Here is a 21,834-nt window from a genome sequence, read left to right on the forward strand (position 1 = left end):
AGGCTTCAACAGCCCTTCTCTGCACATGTTGTCCATCCACACTGAGACAACATTTCCAAGGTCCTTCAGCGGATGTTCAAATAAGCAGAACCCATCTTATTAAATGACTTTGGCTAGTCCAAATAAACAGCTGTCAATCCCTGTATTTACATCCTGTCAAAGCAGGAGTCACAACATTTATCCTGGAGAACGTTTCTTTATTCACACTAGTTAAAGCACCTTTTTTTTTTTTTTTACTTTGACACACTAAATGTAATACAAGACTGGCTGTCATCTAAAAACCACCATTGTAGAATTAACATATGGAAAGAGTTACTTTCGACTTTCACTTCACCACCGCATTATTCTGTCACAGTGTTTCAGTAGTCAGGGAATACGCCAAGCAAATAAGTTATTGCCTTTCTTTTTCTTTAATGTTTTCTATACAAAACCTTTAAATTTGGGATTGATTTTCTTATTCCTAGACACTATTTGTGAGGGTAAGGGGTCACATGTTTGCATAGCCTAGACATGTGCCGGGTTTATTATGGATTTCTTTTGAAATGTTTGTGTTTGTAGTCGAGTCCATCTGATTTGATTCATGAATGAACGATGACCGCCGGGATCCGCTCTGGTGTCGCCAACAACACCACTCACTACTTTGCGTAATCGCACAGCCCAACTCCTGAGGATGCAACAATTTATTTTTAGGACTGACGGGAGAGAAGCAAACACACAATCCGGCAGAGAGAAGCTTTAACAGCGAGGTGGGTGGGCACATGCTTCTCTCTCTCTCTCTCTCTCTCTCTCTCTCTCTCTCTGAACTGTATAAGTAGATCTGTGATGGAGATCCCATCACACCGCAGTTCTCTTTTACGCAGTGGAGATGAGCGCCCGGATAGCGAACTCCAACCCGGCCATGAAACTGATAGTGGTGAGTAACCAGAGTCTCCGCTGCTCTTCTGCGCGGTTCGCTGGCCCGATCCGATCTGCTGGATGGCAGCGACACTTCTTACTGAAGGAATAACCGAACCTATACTTAAGTTCTGTCGTCCGGAGGGATAATTGCGACACATGGATTATTGTTGCGCTACGCTCGTTTTTCGCAGTTCGTTGTGTGAGTCAGTTGGGTACGGGCTGCCGCATTAGTCCAGATGTATTCGCGGTCAAGGATAATACAGGATAGGTGCTCTATAGGCATGTTGCCTCTGTACAGCGTGCGTCCGTGCAGGCGGTGTGATGGTGTCTCACTTACCCCAGGGGGCCAAAAAGTCGCGGTGCCCCCCTCCCCACCGAGCTGCAGTCTAGTTTTCTGAAATTTGACGTTCCGGTCGGCTGTCGACGTCACGGTCGGTCTCGTTTTACGCCATCGCTGGTTTTGAGGAGAGACGCGGTCCCTCGCAGTTTTAGACATGAAGCCACGTGAGCCTTCCTTGGGTCCGTACTCAGACAGCACGCGTTCTCCTTGCCCCAAAATGGCATGCACGCGTGACGCACCTAAAAGCTCAAGGTAACACTCCTCCACTGTAGTGGGCCACCGGATCTGTGTAGTAGCCTGTACTTGCATGACGCTCTCGCCGGGCGCAGGGGAAACCCTCTCTCGCCGGGGCAGATTTTCTGCTGTGAAACGCCAGCAGGGAATGGAGGGGGGGATATACACCGAAACCCAGTTGGCTGGGGCTGGCGGGAATCGTCGTGATGTAGGGCACGGGGACTGAAACAACACCTGGCAATATAATGCGGTTCCACGAAGCGGCCCTGCAATACGCACCGCCCGCGCACGTCATATCCAGCTGATGCTGAGGCCGTTTCAGAGACTCGGTTCAACTTTAACCGCTGAGGATGGGATGCGTCTAGCTGGTGCAAGAGCTTGTATAATATTCTAAGGTTTGCCTCTGTAGGCGTGTGGCACAAATGAGAGCAAGTGTCGAATGTAGAGTGTTTCTCAGTGTTTAATGGTTGTGAGATCTTTTCAAAGAAAATTCAGTGTTTGGAAATAAGTGGTGCTTTGTTTGTATTGGAGGTTGTTTGCCCTTTTATTCACTGCTGTGAACGCTCACCGACAAACAAGACCTCTGATTTAAGTCAATGAATGAACGTTTACTCTGGGTCACATTTCATTGTGTTTACTGCAGCATGTTTGAAATGAATGAAACTTTACGCTCTCAAAATAGAGTAATGTGGTGTGTTGCCAGCAGATGGTGTTTGCTGTAGGTCTGTCCTTACACTAATTCGTTCTGCCAAGCCTCTCAAGGGGTTTTTAAATGTGCGCCTCAGGGCTAGGAGCAGTTATTTCCTTTGGTGTGTTTTGCATGTTGTGCTGCATTGGGGCCTTTGCAGGTTTTGCATATGTTCACCTACAGATGCTTATCAGGGCAGAAAGAGATTATACATGGTAGATACAACACACTGGACCCACTATCTAGCCTGGACTGCATGTGTGCTTGTCTGTGTGTGAGTGAGAGGGAGAGAGATCCTATTTTGTGCCGCACATGGTTAGTTAGTAATGTGGGCAATAGATGTGTTTGGATAGTAGGTGTGCAAGGCAGTGAAATCTAAATGAGTGTGTGTGTGCACATGTACTTTCTCTCACCATTTAATGTGCTACCATCCGTACAAATTATTTCCTCTACCCCGCTGCAGTCGGCACTCTACAATTTACCTAAAATGGTCATATATTTCGTTGTTACATTTGTGACCTTGTGTTCATTCGTCCTTCAGTTAGTCAGGCAGTCATTTGGCCAGCCAGGCAAGCATCTATTCAGACAACGAGCGAGTCAGTCGTCCAACCACGTAGTCAGTCTTGACTGTCAACATCAATAAGTACATCAATAAGCCAATAAGTCAGTCTTCACCCCTCTGGATCCCCCATCCCTTTGCACCTCTTTTTCTGCCTGTCAAACACACACCAACTCAGTCTGTCTGTATGTAATTCTGCATTAAAGGGACACTGCGATTTTGTGTCCAAAATATTGTTTTGGCTCAGAAGTCCAGCGGAAAATGCACCTCGTACATGTGTGGGCTCTTCCTGTCCCCCTGCATGCTCCTGACACGTGGTTGTTCTGTCTGCTGAGAACACACACCTTTTTGTTTGGGTGGTCTCGCAGGACGATGTCAGTGGAACAGACATCTAAATTAGTAGTTGATGTGGCCGGTCTTTTTGTTTTTGCATAGACACATTTCATGCGATTTGTGGTGGAAAAGCGAGGCTCTGACGAACTTATGTTTTGTACTTCTCTACTTGTTTTGCCAGCCAATCTGACAGTTAGGTAGCCTGCCTGGCATCAGTCCATTATCTTTATGCCTCCTCTCCTTTACTCTCTGTGTTGGCCGTTGGCATCGGCCGCCAACTTCCCTAAACCTAGGGCCAAGTTCACATGCAGACAGGCGAAGCTACGGAGAGGTCACTTTCCCAAACCGGCTCAAAATGATTTCTTCTTTTTTTTTTTTTTTGTAGACAAACACTGGAGAAAAGAGGGTGTGTAAAGGTACAGGATCAACATGTTTTAAACAAACAAGTACAAACGTTTATTCAGAAAGCAATGATTACCTCTGGAAGTTGCTTCCGCACACATAACTTCCCCTTTTCCATCAACAGTAGTACTGATAGCAGACGTGTGTGTGGGCGTGTGTGTGTATGTGCGATTAAAAGACACAAAGAGTAGACAGAGATAGGCAAAAGAGATACAGCTGTTGTATTAATGTTGTGGGCAAACACCTTCCTTCATCTTTGCTTTATCTTACTCCTGTATGAGTCACATTAAAAAAAACATGACTGATGAGATGCAAATGTCCCAGGTGAAAGTTTATCTGAAACTAAGTATATCAGAACATGGGGAGAGTTTGATTTATTTTGATTTAAATTTATTTTGAAAGCCAGAAAATATGACTCTGAAGTCCTTCTTTTTAAATGTGTAAAGTATTCTGATAAGTGCAGCCACTGTTTTTTTTTCCATATCAATATCTGTTTGACAAATCAGTCCAAAATATCGTCCTGTATAGAAGTACTCAAATCCTTCACTTAAGTGAAAGTATCGAAAACATGCTGTAAAAATACTCCCATTATTACAAGTAAAAGTCCTGCATTTAAAATCTTACTTAAGTAAATGTACTGAAGCATTATCAGCTAATTGAAACTAAGTTTTCAAAAGTAAAAGTACTTGTTACACAGCAGAATGGCTCAGTTGTAGCTACTTTGAATGGCTTTATATACAGTTAGGTAGTTTGGGTTGTGGTTCCCAACCTGGGGGTTCGGGCCCCCTCCAGCGGGTCACAAGATAAATCTAAAGGGTCTGGGGATGATTAATGGTTCTGCCACACAAAGCCATATTCATTTTTGGATAGTTGCTTTTTTTTTAAACATTGGATAAGTTTTTTTCAGTGAAACCATCAAAGAAGTTTAAAGGTCAAATGTCTCTTTGGTGGAACTGCTAGCAACTCCTTCCATCTTCCAACTAGACGCTGCTTTTTTGTAAGGCATCACTCTGGCTTTCATCTTAAAGATTGCATTGTGTTTTATGAGCTTATCACGTTTTCTTCCTTTTTTTTAATCTTAATCTGTAAAGTAATTCATATATATAGCTGTCAAATAAATCTAGTGGAGTAAAAAGCATTTCCCACTGAAGTGTAGTGGAGTAGAAGTATAAAGTAGCATTGAATATACTTAAGTACAGTACTTGAGTTACATTCCACTAATGGTTATACTCATGTGACACTGGAGGATTTTTCTGTATTTGTTTCAAAAGAGTCATTGGTCTGAATCCCTGGTCCAAGGGAGAGGAACTAAAAAATCTTTCTGTTTATAAAAATCGAGGACTGAAACCCATGATTATTTTCTCTATTAAATTATCAATCATTTGTTGTATAAAATGTCAAGAAATATCAGGAACAAAACAAACAAAAGCCCAAATGGACATATTCAGATTGCTTGTTTTTTCCGACCAACAGCCCAAAACCCAAAGATATTCAGTTTAATATCTTAGAAAAGAAACAGAATGAGAAAATATCACATTTGAGTAATATTTAATCAATTTTTGCACTGATCGATTACTCAATTAATTGACGTTTTATCTCCAATGGACATGACATATACATTATACATGAGAAAACAGAATTGAAAAATGTGTTCACAGATTCAACTTCCTTTGCAATATACTGGCAGATTGTCTGGGTTTAGTTAAATTACCAAACAGTCATAAAACCTTTTTAATTTTCATTTTATGTTTCATGTTGTTCACACACATAAATTAGATTTTTGCAGCAAATTAAAAATGAGAAGCACTTTTGGTTTGAGGTAATGGGATGAGTCTATAGAGTGAACATTGCTTGGATTATTGATATAGTCAATGTTGAATTTCATCAAAGATTATCAATAACTGTGTGATAATAGACTTAACACGATATATCACGGCACCATGTCCCATAGTCTCTGACTGTCTCTGTATGAGTGAAAAAAGACCATATCCCATATTCACATGAACCAACGCACACACACACACACGCAGACACACACTTCCAAGAGTTGGAATCCCCCCTCAGACCACCTGCGTTCTACAGTTAACTGAAGCCATGTGCCTAGTGGATAAGCTGGTGTCCTGTGGTTTGGACCCTTTGTGCGATGGCTCTTCTCCTCATGCCATGAATTTAAAGCTGACCTCAGGCAAGCCAAACCGGGACTCTCTTCTGTCTTTAAATTTCAGTGTGCTTCACATTCAGTGTGTAACCCTGAGCCTTAACCCTGTCTGCTGGAAGTTAGTTAAATACTGTGGCTGATTTCCTCTGGATGCATTTTTCAATATTTCCACTGCTGACACAAGTGAGGGCATGTTTACTGTTTCAAAATGTAATTGTGATTTACTGAATTACAAAAAGTTGTTATATGCTATTTTTTGAGTTTTTTGCCGACTGCTAAACATCTGTATCATATTTATCTAATTACCATTTGTATCACATGAAAACAAATCAGAACGTGTTTGGCAAAGATAAGACACTGATATTATGCATTATTGAGCTGCCTGGCCTGTGGTTTTTAGCACAGTATTTAGTGTATCGTCAGCGCAAAGCTTCCAGTGAAAAACATTTCAGCTCCAATTTATATTTATTAATTAATTCAATGAGGTTTTGCAGATGTGTAAAATCAATAAGCACACTACCACCTACTATGTGTAGATGCTGCTCTCTTTACAAGCTCATATGGAAAGAATGTGTGATCATTCTTAAGGCTATTTTTGTCAGGTATCTGAACTCTGTAGTTATGCCGCTACCGCCCATCTGTCAGCATTATAAATCACTGCAGAGATTATATTGAACAAAAACCCTCCTGAGTCTTAAAAACCCTGTCTTGCGAAACCAGAGATATTAAATGTGTTGCTGGTCCAAGTATATTTATATAGATAGACACATACTGCAGAAGCAGTGGATTGGCTGGATTTCTCCGCGTCTCGCGTGTGTTGCCTGATGCGGGAAGCGTGGTCCATCTCCTTGTTCCAGAACCACACTTCCAGGCTGGAATACACTTGTGCTGTTGTTTGTTTCATTCAAGTGGATAACATCTGTGAAATAACACATGTTCTTTGTTAAAGAACTGGTAAAATGGTCTTTGCTCTGCAAAAGACACAAGGTTGTCCCTCAACTCGGCTCAAATGGGATTTACTGGCATAGATTACATAACCAAACTGTATCAGATGAAAATAAGGATGATTTAACCAGTATAAATATATAGTGTTTTTATTTTAACCATTATTTATCTGGGAAAAGGCAACTGAGTGAGCCTGCTTTTTCCAACAAACAGCTTTGCATCCAGATCTAATCAGTTACAATCATTTACATAACAGCTGCTGTGCCTTGCTCAAGGGCATCTTCACGGTAGTTGCTCAGGGAAGGTAAGACTGTATCTTTACCTTCATCCTTTTATCGATCCTTTCCTCTTCGTTGGCCGTGCTGCATGTAGGATATGCCTCTTGCAGAGCTTCTCTCTGATGATGCTAACAGTATAATTATGGCTGTCAGTGGCCCCTAGCTGCTTTGTAATTTGGGTTTCCAGCGGTCATCCATGCCATGTCGTCACATGGCAGCTTCTGAGGCGACAAGGAGGGTGAAAAGTTCGATATCTCTTTTAGCTGCTGAGAGATGGACTCTCACACACCACAGGACATCTTCCCACTAAGTTCATTCTTAAAAAGTTGACGGTTTCTCTTGTCCTCTGTTGCAGAAAGTTACTGTGCTGGCTGGTTTTGTAAAAGTGTGTTTCTGTGACATGACCAGATAACAAATAAATTCTACTTAAGAAATTAAACATTTCCCAGGTTTTTCAATGGAAATTTTCAACGTGTATGTCATATAACCTTAGATTTAAAATCTAGCTTGACCTGAGTTTGACTCGATCACCCAGTGTGGACAACAGAGCAGAAATTATTCACGTAAAAGCCTCTTGCTTGTCTCGATTATAAATGGGTTCAATTTCACTAGATGGGACATGTCAGTTGAATATCCTCCTAAGAGCTAGGTGTAGAATGTAGAGGCTAATTGATGCCAGACTACACTGGTATTCAGTGTGAGTCTTTTTTATTTTTATTTTAGCAGTGCACTACCTTTACTTTGTCGCACAGGTTTAACGGGGCATGAAATCAGAAAATATAAAAGAGTGAATAACAAGCAGCAAAGACTGTGCACTGGACATACTGTGTAATGTACGATGTGTGAGGGTGAGTTGAGCCATCGTGTGTTTTTCATTTTTTAAAAGGGATTTCTCAGATCTGATCATAAACATCCCTGAGCATGTATATGTGCTTTCATTTTTTAACTTACATTACTCTTACTTACTCTTTCCCTTAATTGCTTTGCTCTATATGTTGTAGCTGAAGTCAAGGCCAGACTACTGTGTTGTATGAAGGCTTTGAAAAATAATACGAACCTGACCACTTCCACATGTGCCCAGGCTCACTGGCTCTGGTGACAGAGGAGGATCCACTTCTGCCGGTAAACTCATCCTGATTCGAACTAAAACCCAGGTGACCCTCTGTCAGTCCCTCAGTGCGCTCCATCCTCCGGATGTTGCCGAACTGATTGGATGTGTACGGCTTAATAGGGTGTACATACACTTCTTAATTTGAAAAGCAAGACTATGATTATGCGTTTGATTCCTGCTGGGGCCACCCATGCTACAAACAAACATGCAGTCAGGGTACTGAACAGCGAGTCGCTGTGGATGAAAGCTTCAACCAAAAGTTGCGCTCAGAGGTCAATATGTTTTGCCGGGAAAACCGCTGCGCTCGCCAGGCTGTTTGAAGCTTGGGTTTCTATTATGGTGTGCAAAACCCATTCGTCTATTTTTACTATCTTTTTTTATGACCTCCATTGAAAACGGAAACAAAAAAAGAAGAACTCAAAGTAAACCTACACATTTTTTTCTTTTTGGTGTTTTTGAATCATTTCAGGCTGATAACTCCTTAAGAATGAACAGTGCTCAAAACAGGAATATATCAACATGGCAGACAGGGAAGACACAGCTGCACTGCACACTGTCTCTTCTACACACACACACACACACACACACACACACACACACACTCATATAAACACGCGTACATTTTGGATGAAATGTTTCGCAAACTCGTTCACATAATGTAGTAGATAGTGTTTTGTGGTTGCAAGTTATGTACTTTAAGGTAAATGGGATGAGCACAAATACACACAAGCAGGAAGGAGATAAAAGTTGTGCGGTAGGGGTAAACTGTAGAACAGAGTGGGTGAGTGTTTTGTATACTGGTGGTGAATTGGGAAAGCCCAGTAACCTCCAACAGTTCTCTTTATGAACAGCAGCCAGGAGAGGAGACCGCAGAGCACACAGATCAACACTGAGGAAGACGGTAATTGAACATGAACACAGACAAACATACACAAACACACATACACAGATGCAACAACACAGTCATTCTCGCATGCGTTTTGTATGGATTCATTTGTTTTTGAAGATGCACACACACAAACATGGTGGAAAGCAGAAAACCACATTCACACACACAAACACACACACACGAACACTCATACACATCGACAAAAAACAATGCAAGGACAGCCTATCGTTAGTTTGTTATCCTGGCCAACGGGAAAGTCCAGAGAATCAATCGCTGCGGGCCTTCAGATGGAAGGAGCCTGTTGTGTGACATCTGGTCTGCATGTGTCCTCGACCAGCTGCACGGCTGCATGTCAAACATGCCCACCAACTGATATCTTAGATTTTAGGTTTAGCCAAAGCTCTTCAGTTCCTGCTCAGGTGATGATACATTGGCTTGTTTTTGAGGGAAAGAGCTACATATGTCCATCTCAGAGGCCCTCTAGCTGCCACCCACTGTACAGCATGTCCATATGGATGGGTTGCTTTTGGAGGGGGGGGGTATATGGGTGTGGTGAGCTCTTGCCCCAGGGCGTTATTAAAGTGCTGTCTCGAATCAGCCTTGAATCACGTCAGATGCTTTTTCAACTACAAATCAGTCTATCTTGCAGAGCTGCTGACACTGGTGAGGTCAGAGAACACAGGGCTGCACAATTAATGTCTATAATCCGCTTTTTATTTTAATTTAATATGTGCAGAATGCTGGCACAACTGAAACATCTGAATTCAGTTAAAAGCTTTGGAAAACCATTAAAATGTCGAGAAAAGATGCCAAAAGTGGAAGAAAATAAATTTGAAACCCTAATCAGGTCTAATAAAATCATGGATAAAATCATGCTCACAGCTTTTTGCAAAGTAATCATTATGCTTTGAGGCAATAGAAAGGGTCGACATTGCCTCCAGCAAATTGTGCTGTCATTACTGTTTAAAAGGCTGGTCCTGTGCAGTTATCCGTGTCCGTGAAACTGCTGCTGAAATTCTCCTCTGATTTCCTGAACTGCTCTCTGTAAAGCAGAGGAAATCACTTTAGCACTGTGTGTCCACCAGAAGCTTTAACTTTAAAGTTCTGACCTTCCTTTCAACTCTTCCTTACTGGAAGCTTTGGGTTGGCGGGTGCTCCAAAATATAAAAATATCTGAACCTTTAGCCAAAGAAGAGCTGTGCACGAGATGGGCTTCATTAGAGATTTTGTCACTGCTGTTGACTCATTGCCGCGTTCTTTCTCTTGCAGCTCTTCACAGCCTCCCTATCATGGGCCTTCCAGCAGCAGGCCTTACCGCCAAAGTACCAGTACCGCGACCCTGTGACATCTGACCTCCTGTGTGACCAGTGCCCTCCGGGCACAGCGGTGAAACGACACTGCACCGCTGACGCACCCACAGAGTGCCAGCCCTGTCCTGAGAGGCATTTTGCTGAGAACTGGCACTGGGGGGATAAGTGCCAATACTGCACCTCGGTATGTATGAGGCAAACATTTTTACACATGATCTCAACACTTAGTTTTCTGTTTTTCTTTTTAATAGACCCCCCAAGCTGCACTTTTTTATTCAGGCACTTTGCCCACTAAGTAGTGAGACTGACACTACTTAATAGTTTTCATGAGAAACGCCTGTTTTTGTGTATCCACTCACACTTGAGTGAATCAACCAAATCTGAAGTCGCAGCACATCACGGTCAGGAACTCTGCTAAAGTTCAATATCCTTTTAATGTTTTTATCCTACTGCTTGTCCTTTATGCTACTCATCTGTGGGTTTTCTGGTGTCTTTTCCTTAGATGCATGACCATACTGTTTGTTTACATTTTAGTACGGCATCTGTCATTTTTTGAAACCAGTGGTTTCACTTCAGTTGTTGTTACTAAAAATAAAGTCTGAATGGGCTGATTTTGGTACAGTGATCTTCCCCCAGAGTTTAGATGTTTTCCTCTGTTTTTTCCACTCTGGATAAATGATGCAATATGACAACTGGTCAGCTCTATATGTTGCTATTTCCTGTTTTTTAATTCCTGTTATAGTAAGCCCCTCATATTATTTGTCAAGATACTATACACTACCGGTCACAAGCTTTAGAACACCCCCATTTTTCCAGTTTTTATTGAAATTTCAGCAGTTCAAGTCCGGTGAATAAACTGAAATGGTACAAATTTTTAGGTCACCAAAAACTGAAACAGGGATCATTCTTTCCGGGATTAAGGATTGGTGAATTTAGATCTTTCCTGCAGCAATGGAAGTAAATGTTGCAGTGTTGCAACAAACTGTGTGACTACACCCTCTGATGCATTATTAGGTCAATACTGTACTGCAGCAAGTAGTACTGTATATTGCTTTCAGAATGGTGAGAAAAAGGAAAGTAACAAAGGGAAGACAGACTGGTTGGTCAGGGGTTCATACTGCAGCAAGATAATGACCCAATACATTAGATGAAAAGAACCAGATGGTGGCTTCTCGTGATGGAAGACCAGCGTAGTCTCCAGACTTAAACCCCATGGGGCTGGTTTGGGATGAACTGGACAGGAGGTGAAAGCAAAGCAACCTAAAAGAGCAACACATTTATGGGAACTTCTGCAACAGTGTTGGGAAAAACTCTCATAACAATGTTTCATTTCCATCATAGAAATTCCACTTTTTTTTAAAATCTTTATTATTTAGTCTTTCCCTGCTTTAATTTCAGAAACACTGAAACACTGCACCATGTAAATTCCAGCCTCAACTGGATAAATAGAGGTGTTCTAAAACTTTTGATAGGCAGTGTTTGTATCCTAACTATGTGTTCAGGGAGACGACTTGTGAAGCAGCACCATAATACTCACCATGACCTGTTCCTTGTCTTACAAATCATTACCGTGCACGTTTGCTGTGCGTATATGTACATATTAATTGTGTGCTCTACCATATGTTCGGCACCCATCGGTGTTAATAGGTTTGTAGTGTGTGACAGTGCCCCTCTGTGTTTGTTGTGTTTAGGTGTGTAAGGAGAGGCAGCTAGTGAAGCAGCAGTGCAACAGCACTCACGACCAGCTGTGTGAGTGTGCTCCAGGGTTCCACCTAGTGGTGGAGTTCTGCATCACACACAGTACCTGTCCACCTGGCTACGGAGTGACAGCTTTAGGTAAGACTCCGATTAACATTATGATTATTAATAACAGATAAAGTCACGTGTGCTGGCAGACTGCATTCGTTTTACATAGGATATTTGATTCACAAGACACTCGGTTATTTTGTGGGTTTTCTGTCCATCTGGTCAGCATATAAATGAGAGTTCAGTCGGAAAGACCAATGAATAAAAGCAGGTACAGTATCTGTGCTGCACCAGAGAAAATTAGGAATTCAGTCAGCACACAGCCTGGGAGGAAGCACTGGTTTAGTTTGGTGAAAAAATGTCCCACTGCCTCATTGTTATGTCTTAAATGTGAAAAAGGGGCAGTGCAGGTGTGTGTTTGTGGGGATAAATGTGGATCTGTGAGAATGAGAGTTTGTGACCATATGTACACGTCTATATACAGTTCCATGTGTACTGTATTTGTTTTCAGTACTTTGAGTAGAAACCCAGCGTTGTTTGTTTTTTGTCTCTCCTTTAATCCTCTCATCTGCTTTACTCTTCCACTGTTTCAAGTCAGTTCAGTTCCAAATATGCTGGATTTATCTCACATTAAGCTGTCCTGTTCCTTGTATCACTGGAAGCCCTTCTGTCGCTTTCGCCTTCCTCTGTGAATCAGATCTGTTCCAAATGCTGACATCTCTGTTCCAACCCCGACTCTTTCTTAGAAAAGCAGAAAAGCTCTCTGTCTGCCAGCTAATAGTCTATTTTTTATTTGATCTACCCCCCAACACACATCCAGCATTTTCTAGCAGAAAAATCTTTTATGCATTTGCCTGATAAGAAGAAGCAACGAGATGGTGATTTTGAGTTTGTTTGTGTTTGTGAGAATGTTAAACACATGCATCCATTTCTTTATTGCGTTTCCACACCTGGCCTTCTCTGCGACAGGGCAGTTTTGCTTAAAAATTGTGTGACATACTATATATTCTAGCTCTAGACAAGCTCACTGGATGTGTAGTACTCAAGTACACTAGGTCCAGTTAAAGCTGTAATAGATGTTTTTCAGTTCTGTTGTGTCAAGTTCTATAAAGTGATGTAACGCCTCGCTTGATTTGTGATATTATGTCATTGGAACTGAGTTAGAGTACTGGGCATGATTCAGTGAGAGATAAATTAAATTTTAATGGGCTCTGAATGGACCTTGGTCCAAAGAGAAAAAAACTAGTTTGGAGGAAATGTTCAAAAAGTAATGAGTGATGTGAAGATGATATATCAACATGATGATGTAGGTAGGCTGAAAGGTGGGCTTCATGAAGTAGCTGTGGAAATAAAAAAGTCATCCTCCCGTTAGTCATGTATGGAGACCTCTTGATATTTTCCATGCCCTCGCAAATACACCCTTCCGTGTGTGTTAACTGTGTCATGTTAGTAATTGTAATGCAGCATCATTTAATTCCATTGAGGTACAACTTCTATTTTTGTAACAACCATGTGATGAATATTAGTCTGAGCTGGCTCAAACTCAGCACTCCCATGCTGTCATAGCTCCTCATATCATAAGGGCGCATATGCACACGGGACATTAATAATGAATTTTTTTTCACCTGTGTGTAATGTGTGTCCGATGAATTAGAATGATTTTATGTGTTGCTCCATTGACTCCGTTGAAGCCTTACTTCCTCATAGCACTGTACGTACGTGGGTTTATCTGTCGAACTTGAGTAAATCTCGTGTTTGATTTAAGGCGAGTTTATCTGAGTTAAGGAAGTTGACTAATTCTTATTTCTTTATATGGGATCTTTAAATAATGTACAGTTATATATTAGTAATGTGAGCGCAATTCACATCTGGCATAAATGTATTGACCACAATATCTTATTCTAATAAATCATAAATTGTGGGTTCTACCTGAGGTAATGCTAAATATCGGATATGTTCTGCAACAGTAAGATGTGTGTCAGCCTTAAATAAATGTAAACTCAATCCTGAAATTGTAAAATCCTTGGGAGAAGTTTAGCTTATCTTTAAAAGTCACGCTCAGTTCCCTTGAATTCTCAAGTTCCTGTCTGCAGGAGTATCAGTGATGGTGATATATACAGTGGAACAGGTGTTTGGCTATGATGTTATTCATTCATCAGTTGAAAGGGATGACCATCTGTCTAATCAATGTTAGCTGTTATAGAAATAGTGCTGTATAACTTGTTCCTCTTCATAAATCATTATGTATATTTTACAGCATAATTAAAGAGGAACCTTTAAAGACCCACATTATCAGTTTATTTTTTTGTCTCAATAAAATGACATAACCTTTCCCTTACATTCCTGAAGCTTCCTCTTAGATTTCACTGAAGCCAGGCTTAACCTGAACAGATTCGAATTTATTGTTTACCGGAAAGATTTCGTTGCAGTCATTTCGGGGAAAGATCTGTCATTGAGATCTCAGATCGCTGCAGATCCTTTTGAGCTATCTCATTTCAGTACTTTATTATCTGCATATACTGTATATACATTAAATGATTTTCTCTTTCTGAGAAAATTGAATTTAACCGACAAGAATATTTGAGTAATGTTTGTCATTTGTTGCATCCTGTGCAGGAATCAAAGGTTCTCTGTTGTGGTGTCAACGTCAACGTCAGTCATTACATTTTCCCCATTTTCCCTCACAATACATCACCAATTACTGTCTTAGCTAATTATTAAGCAAGGTGAAACAAAGGATGTCAATACCATGGTGGATATCTGAGCCGGTATTCCTTGCAGATTATCTCCTTGGTGGCATCACTAGTAACTGTGGGCAACATAAAGACAGGCTGATGCTGAATTTCAACATTCCAGTGAACAGAAGGATTTTTCTACTGGAACACGCAGCTTTTCCATGGATGCTGGTTATTATCTGACCCCTGTAGCGCTGACACCGCTCAGAGATGACACAACATTTTCCATAAATTCCTCTAACATGGATCTACAATCGGACTTGAAAGTCTAATGAGATTCTGCAGACATTAGACAGCATTTCAGGGGATTCCCCTCCTTGATGCTGAAGGACTTATTATGTAATGCCTTGAGTTGTGGTTAAGATCTTTAAACCACAGGATATTAGAAAACCCACGGTTCAGTCTTCCAATGACACATGCCATTTATGACGCGATTTCTTCATCTCCTAATTTGTCTTTTTCTAGTGTTGATCCTTGCTCTTTCTTGGTGCAGGACTTTAAGTCTTTCTAGCTGGTTTATCTTGTTTTTGGAAACTGTTTTTTTTTTTTTTTATTGAGCAGTAGCATAGACTGGTCTATTAAAAAATGCACATCAATACCCCCTATCAATACCCATGTAATCTTATTAAATAGCTTGTTTTGTCCAAGAAATCCAAAGATATTTATTTATTTATTTATTTATTATTATTATATATTTAATTTTTATTAGACAGGTTCAGCCCCATTAGGGTTGGACACCTGTTTTGAAAGGGATACCTGGAAAAGACGGCAGCACAAAAAGTTGCAGACAAAACAATACAAAATTAGACAACAGATGGAAGAAGACTAAAACAGATAATGATAATAAAGTAATACTAAAAGTAGGCAGAATTTGGCCAGGGATCTGGAGTCATCAGGTTTTCATTAAGTTTACTATTTCATAAAACAAAGAAACACAGCAAATCCCCACAGCTGAGAAGCTGAAAATGGGGTATTTTTAAAAAATAATTTTTGCTTAAAAAATTATTTACATGATTCATCAGTGAACAAAATAGATGCTAAATAACTTTCTTCAGTTGGCTAGTAGATTAATAGACTAAGCATTTCAACTCTTCTTTATATATGGATGTTTTTTAATCTATGCATCCAATTTAGTTAATTGATATACCCCTCATCATATAGGCAGTAGAGCAAGCGTCACTGCTTTTGATGACGTCTGAAGCTGTTTCTTCTTATAGTAAAGTGCTAGCATGCTGATTTTGTATAGACGGGGGAAATTCTAAGAAAGAAAACGAAAAAAAGGTTAGTGCCAGCATATGAAACTATGTCACCGGTACGCTGACACATTCTTAGACCTGTACTGTACATCCTTTCTCATCCCCGGGGAACAAAAAATTAGCACTTTGCTTTATGCATATCAGTTGGTGGTTTCATGTTCTAATGTTAAATGGTGAAATGTTTTCAAGAAAGAACACACTGCATCAAAATAGCGGAAACTATTCAAAGGTTAAATCTGAGATAAGCACAACTCCTCCTCCCACAACGCTTTCGCTTCAACACTTCTGAGATAAAAATAAAATGGGGATGTGACCCACTACATGGGTTGTCATATCATCATGCATGCTGTACATCATAAACCAGAAGTTCTTTTGGTTTACTGTAAATTCGTCATGGTCCCTACTGAATAATGGCGTAACTTGCGAAAATATTATATAGTATAGTATCATTTACTGGGTTAAAATCACATTATTACACCAGTTGGGAAGGATTTAGTGATGTTGAAATAAACAAAGGAAACTAATAATGAAAGATATATATAGTGAAATATATTACAGTAAATTCTTCTTATTTGATTCAGATATTATTTGTGAATAATATAACTTTATTACTACATATATTATGAAGTTAGTCATTAGAATGTGATAATGTTATACAATTATTCAAGATTTTTTCCTCTGAATCAATTTAGATTGACATTTAGCTTTCATATTTTAATGCCGTTATATTTTGATAAATTTGTACATATGTTATACATTATTGCACATAATATTCAAGCTAAAGGCCTGAGAAGTGTTTCACTTATTTTTTACCGTATTTTAAAGTAGGTATTTTTACAAAAAATTAATTAATTAATGTTGGGGGGTTTTGTTACTTTTCCTGTCAGTCAATCTAAAAATCTGCTGACAAATCACACTGCGGTGCGGTTTAAATTGCATGTCGTTAATAGTAACTGTACTCATGTTGCATGTGCTACATCAGCCAAGTTTGTGGTTTGAAAACAAGATATAGAAACTACAGAGGTTTAGTAGTGAGTAAGACCAATGCTAGTCATTCTCAGAATCACCAGTCTGATGGGTTGTCACGTTACCGTCATTATAGTTCTTGGAATCACATCGTCCTGTTTGATGAGCTAAATGTTGCATATCATGTTCACACACTGAAAAATGCTGAATTGTATAAGATGAAACTTTTGATAGTACAGATGAAAAAATTCTGCATTTTTTCATGCTTTAAAATATGACACAAAAAATTTTAAACTCTATTAATTCTTTCACAATCATATTTTCATTCATAAAATTAATAGACCGTCCTGTGGGTATCTCCTCCAGGTACACCAGTGAGTGACACGGTTTGTGAGCATTGTCCCGCTGGTCATTTCTCCGCCGGCGGCTCCTCCACCGAGCCATGTCGGCCCCACGGAAACTGTTCCGATTTGGGCCTGAAGACACTGAGATGGGGCACGTCCACTTCAGACAGCCTCTGTGGCAGTCAGGACAAGACGGCAGCACTGGAGTGCTCTCGGCATCACACTTCGTGTCACACTGGTGAGAACATACTATACTGTAGAGTACAACTTGCTGCGGTAGGGCTCAATCACTAATAGTAATCGTATGAGAGGTTTTAGGACCAAAGCACGCTGGAATCAGGGTAAAGAGAGAGTACAGTGTATACACAACACACACATACACACATGTGATAATGATTCCGAGGAAACCTCAATTGTCAACAACTTGAAATCAGTCAGAACTGAATTGTTTCAGACATGTGGTCATTTTCATTCTTGAAGGCAGGGGATTTCCTTGGTCAGGTTTGTTGTCCGGATTCAATTCTTTTCCAAATTCTTGCGTGCCTGAAAACCAACACAAGAGAGGAAAGCCAGACTAAAGGGTTGGACGGGGTGTTTATAGCACTACTGTCATAATGACCCATAATGGATCAATTACCCCTTTAACTGCCACATCCTCAAACTGCAATAATAGAGGAAACCGGGTCAAGCAGGAATGAGACGAGAGATGAGCTGGTTAGCCTTTGTTACTCAGGGCTTCACTATGACAAATGCTAGTGATTAATTTTAGAGGAGAAGCCTCATATGTGACACTGAATTCCCACGGTCTGAGCAACCACAGTCGCTGAAGGACACACACATACAGATGTACAGGCCCACGCACACTCATGCATATCGTATACCAAACTTAGAAGAAATCAAACAGAGCTGTTATCCCTCAGGGAGGGTGATGCTGTCCTCAAACATTCATTCACAAAATGTCTTCCTGCAGACTACACAACCACAGATTTTCTGCAGTAAATCATGGAACAGTTTAGCAGGCTTTATGAGCAAAAATACAAAAATTGAAAGCAGTTGGGAATCCCAAAGTTGCTACATGATTTGGAGTAACCACCAGAGTGTCAGTGTCGATTATAGACCAAGCCACACTTAAAACATCCAGACATCCGAGAAACAAGCCTAATATCCTCTTCGCATTAAACTCAATCATACTACACTACAACATCGGTTTTACTAACCTTTTTATTTCTTCATGTTTACTGGTGTCCCTCAGGTTCTGCAAGCCAATCAGAAAATATTTTCACACATGCATGAATACAGAAATGTTTTGTAATTGTATGATAGTTGCAGTTTCATCGTCTTCGGCTTTGAAAGTCCTGGAAATATAACTGATGTCAAGTTGGGATTGTCTATAATGAGAGCAGGTACGGCTAAGGTTTCCCCGATATCAAAAAAAGAAATAGAAAAGAAAACGGTGTTCTTCAAAAAAAAAAACTTTTAGCTTATAAGGAGGGCTCAGGAGATCTTGGCTTGCAGAGATCTTATACACGTAATCATGAAATGTTGTAGGCGTACGTTTGATGCAACTCGGCAGAAAAAAGCACAGCAAATTTCAGGGCAGCTCACTTCAGTTTGCTTCACGAGACCATGGTCTCGTTACAAGGCATCACGCTAAACATACACACAGACAACAAATCCAGACATATAATAGGCTGATGGGACTCTGTGGAGACCAAACCATGTAATCAGAATCTAGTCTAAAACCTGTGTCCCATGAAGGAAACCTGTCAAGAAAAATGTTTGATTGAATGGGTCATTGGTCCAATTGTATAATGTGCCCTCTGCTATGAAGCTACCATCCACTAAGCGTACCTTTAAGTTGAATAGAATAAACAGTAAAAGCACATTCACTTTTTCATCCCCGTTTTCCACTCATCCTCATGTACTAAGGCCACAGTCGGAAAAGATTGAAGTGAGACTCCGTAGCTTTTCCTTTACAGCAGTCACTGTGGCCACAGGTTACAAATGCTGGATAATGGTAAATGTATTGTCAGTGACACAGTAATATCTATTTAAAGTTTGCTATCATTAGCTGATGGTCATACCAGACCAAGTGAGAGTGTCTCAACAAAACCAGAGTGTGCTGAACTGACCAGAGTTGCATTTCATTGCTTACGAATTCAACTTTTTATTTGTAAGAGTAAGAATATTGTATGTTATCTTTTCTTGCTTTAAGCTGTCAGATGTCCAGCAGCTCCACCAGTTTGTTGCAACATTTTTTCATGGAATATGTATCGACATGATCATATTTTACTGTATGTTGTAATAATAAATGATAATAAAGTAAAAATCTAAAAATGTTTTTAAAGCCCACTCTCCCTGTCTGTCTCTTTCAATTTATTCCAGATGTTACACTGTGTGAGGAGGCAGTCTTCCAGTCTTTAGCCTCGCTGCGACTGTCCTCGGTGCCCCTGGAGCGACTGTTGGAGAGTCTTCCGGGCCGGAGGGTGGATCGTAAGAGCCTGGAGAGGCTGAAGAAGGCCTGCTCACCTCAGCAGCAGGTCCTTCACCTGCTGCGACTGTGGAGGGAGCAGAACAAAGACCAGGACAAACTCTACGGCATCATACAAGGTACAAACAAAATCTGCACTTTTTAGTTAAAGCCTGTTCTTGTTCAAGCGCCGCAATTGTGTATCAATGTTTGTATCCTGTCCCTCCAGGTGTGAACCACTGTGAAAGGAAGGTCTCCCGCTGCAATGGCCTGAAGAACCTGACCCTAGATGACCTCCTGAAGGTCACGGACAGCCTGCCAGGGGTGAAAGTTCAGCAGGAGGACATCCGGGCCGTGGTCTCTACCTGCCTGCCCAGGCAGTACATCCTGCAGCTTCTTCACCTCTGGAAGACAGCAAACTTCGAACTGGATCTAGTCAAAGGTCTGTCTCACAGTCTGAGGGTGCTGCGCAGTCAGGGGGCACCACGCTATCTGCTGAAAGGCCTGAAGAAGATCAGCCGCATCATAGGAACCACCTCCGCGCACAAGATGTATGAAAAGATGTTTGTCAGTATGCTTCAGGATGAGTTGTGTTTTAAAGCTCATAAGCCACTAAATGAGTAAGGAAATGGGAGGTACATTTGCATATTTGCAATCAAAAGCATAAACAGACACTAATGCTTTGTCAAATAGTGAACACACAAACACAAAAAGATACACACACAGTGAGCAGGAGGATAAATGTATGTGAAAGAGTAACAGACATGGGTCACATGATAATGTCAGGTCTTTACGATATCACCACATGATATCAAGCTATGCGCAATGTGCTTAGAGGTATTTTGTCATAAAGGCAAGATGGGAAGGTAAATTCCTCTTTCCATCTCTGATTTTCCATCAAGAACCTATGCCAAAATAAGGAGGTTAAAAGGGATGCTAACAGCTTCCCCCTGAGTGTACAGTATCTGTCTGCAGTTATGAATCTAATAAGCCTTAAAATAAAGAAAAACACCATCACCATCATATCTGTGTACTCCAGGCAGACCAAAAAAAAAATTAAGAAAAAAAAAAGTTTCCTGGAAACTTTTTGACCAGAGTCTGTGAAAAAAAAACTATTTAAGATGTAAATAGCACACTATTTTATGGATGATGGGCTGGCAGATTTTGTGTTTTTATTATTGTTGCTTTCTCGCTGTTTTGAGAGGAAGGATTTGGTTTCATAATGAAATACATGTATTTTCTACAGTTTTCCTTTGTTTGTTGGTTTGTTCTGGACTGCTGGCAAGTAAAGCTCATCCGATTTTTTTTTTTTTTTTTTTTTTTTTTTTTAAATTGTCAGCTTTATGAATGTACAAAGGAGTGCAATTGTTTTCTATTTAAAAAAGTTTTACTTTCTGAATATGTAAAGGCTTGTTTTTATTACTTCATCAGAAATACTGGATTCCAAATGCTGCAAGTTCATGAGGTGATATTTGTTTTATATTTTGTTTTATCACTTTTATATTATTAAATGTATGATCTGTATTGTATATATGCTCGACTGGTCCTCTTTAAGCTCGTGTAACTTGTGAACACTAATGTCAAATGATTTGATTTGATTAAAATCAGTTTGTAAAAGTGCATTGTCTTCATAAATTGGCAACTGGCAGACAGATGAATGGTTGACTTTGGTCTTTTTTTCCAAAAACCTGAACAAAAAAAGCTAAACAACTGAAATTTCCTTCTTTAATGTTTTAATTTTGTATTGTAATGTTGTTTCATGTTATAAACAATATCAGCTAAAAGGACTCTGGCACACTACCACCAGCCGCTTGTCAGGAACTAATAAATCTTTATCCACTTTACTAAACACTTCCATGTGTAACCACACGTCACTTGGAACTACTTTGTTCTTTCAAAAGACACATTTTTCTGAAAATATTTGAACAAGTTCCTGATGAATCAACAGTATCACCTGGTGGTCCGTTTAGTTTCGTCCTCTGATGGCGACTATCCTGAGATGGAGGGAAACCAACCTGCTGATTTGAATCAAAGGACTGACTCTTTGCATGAGTCATGAGTAGGGAGCTGTCAGAGTCACTCACAGGCAGTTTGACTGGGATACATCCATGGCTGCAGTACAGCGATGAAGACAGAAATGTTTCTGTTGCCACAGAAATGTGTTGTGCACTCC

General features: G+C 40.3%; 1 protein-coding gene across 1 annotated transcript; it reads left to right on the plus strand.

Moving 5' to 3' along the window:
- Positions 1 to 839: 839 nt before the first annotated feature.
- LOC120784690 (tumor necrosis factor receptor superfamily member 11B-like) lies at positions 840 to 21,278 on the plus strand. Its single transcript, XM_040118688.1, has 6 exons — positions 840 to 913; positions 10,104 to 10,328; positions 11,836 to 11,980; positions 17,214 to 17,429; positions 19,577 to 19,801; positions 19,891 to 21,278. Exons 1-6 carry the CDS (start codon positions 866 to 868, stop codon positions 20,283 to 20,285), a joined length of 1,254 nt encoding a protein of 417 aa, XP_039974622.1. The 5' UTR covers positions 840 to 865; the 3' UTR covers positions 20,286 to 21,278.
- Positions 21,279 to 21,834: the final 556 nt, after the last annotated feature.

The sequence above is a fragment of the Xiphias gladius genome, chromosome 22 (genome assembly GCF_016859285.1).
Source record: "Xiphias gladius isolate SHS-SW01 ecotype Sanya breed wild chromosome 22, ASM1685928v1, whole genome shotgun sequence".
NCBI classification, from domain to species: domain Eukaryota; kingdom Metazoa; phylum Chordata; class Actinopteri; order Istiophoriformes; family Xiphiidae; genus Xiphias; species Xiphias gladius.

Excerpts from the sequence above, each read along its gene's own strand:
- LOC120784690 (XM_040118688.1), top strand. The coding sequence starts at position 866 with ATGAGCGCCCGGATAGCGAACTCCAACCCGGCCATGAAACTGATAGTG. Across the intron at positions 914-10,103 it reads CGGCCATGAAACTGATAGTG|CTCTTCACAGCCTCCCTATC; the intron begins GTGAGTAACCAG and ends TTTCTCTTGCAG. Across the intron at positions 17,430-19,576 it reads TCACACTTCGTGTCACACTG|ATGTTACACTGTGTGAGGAG; the intron begins GTGAGAACATAC and ends AATTTATTCCAG.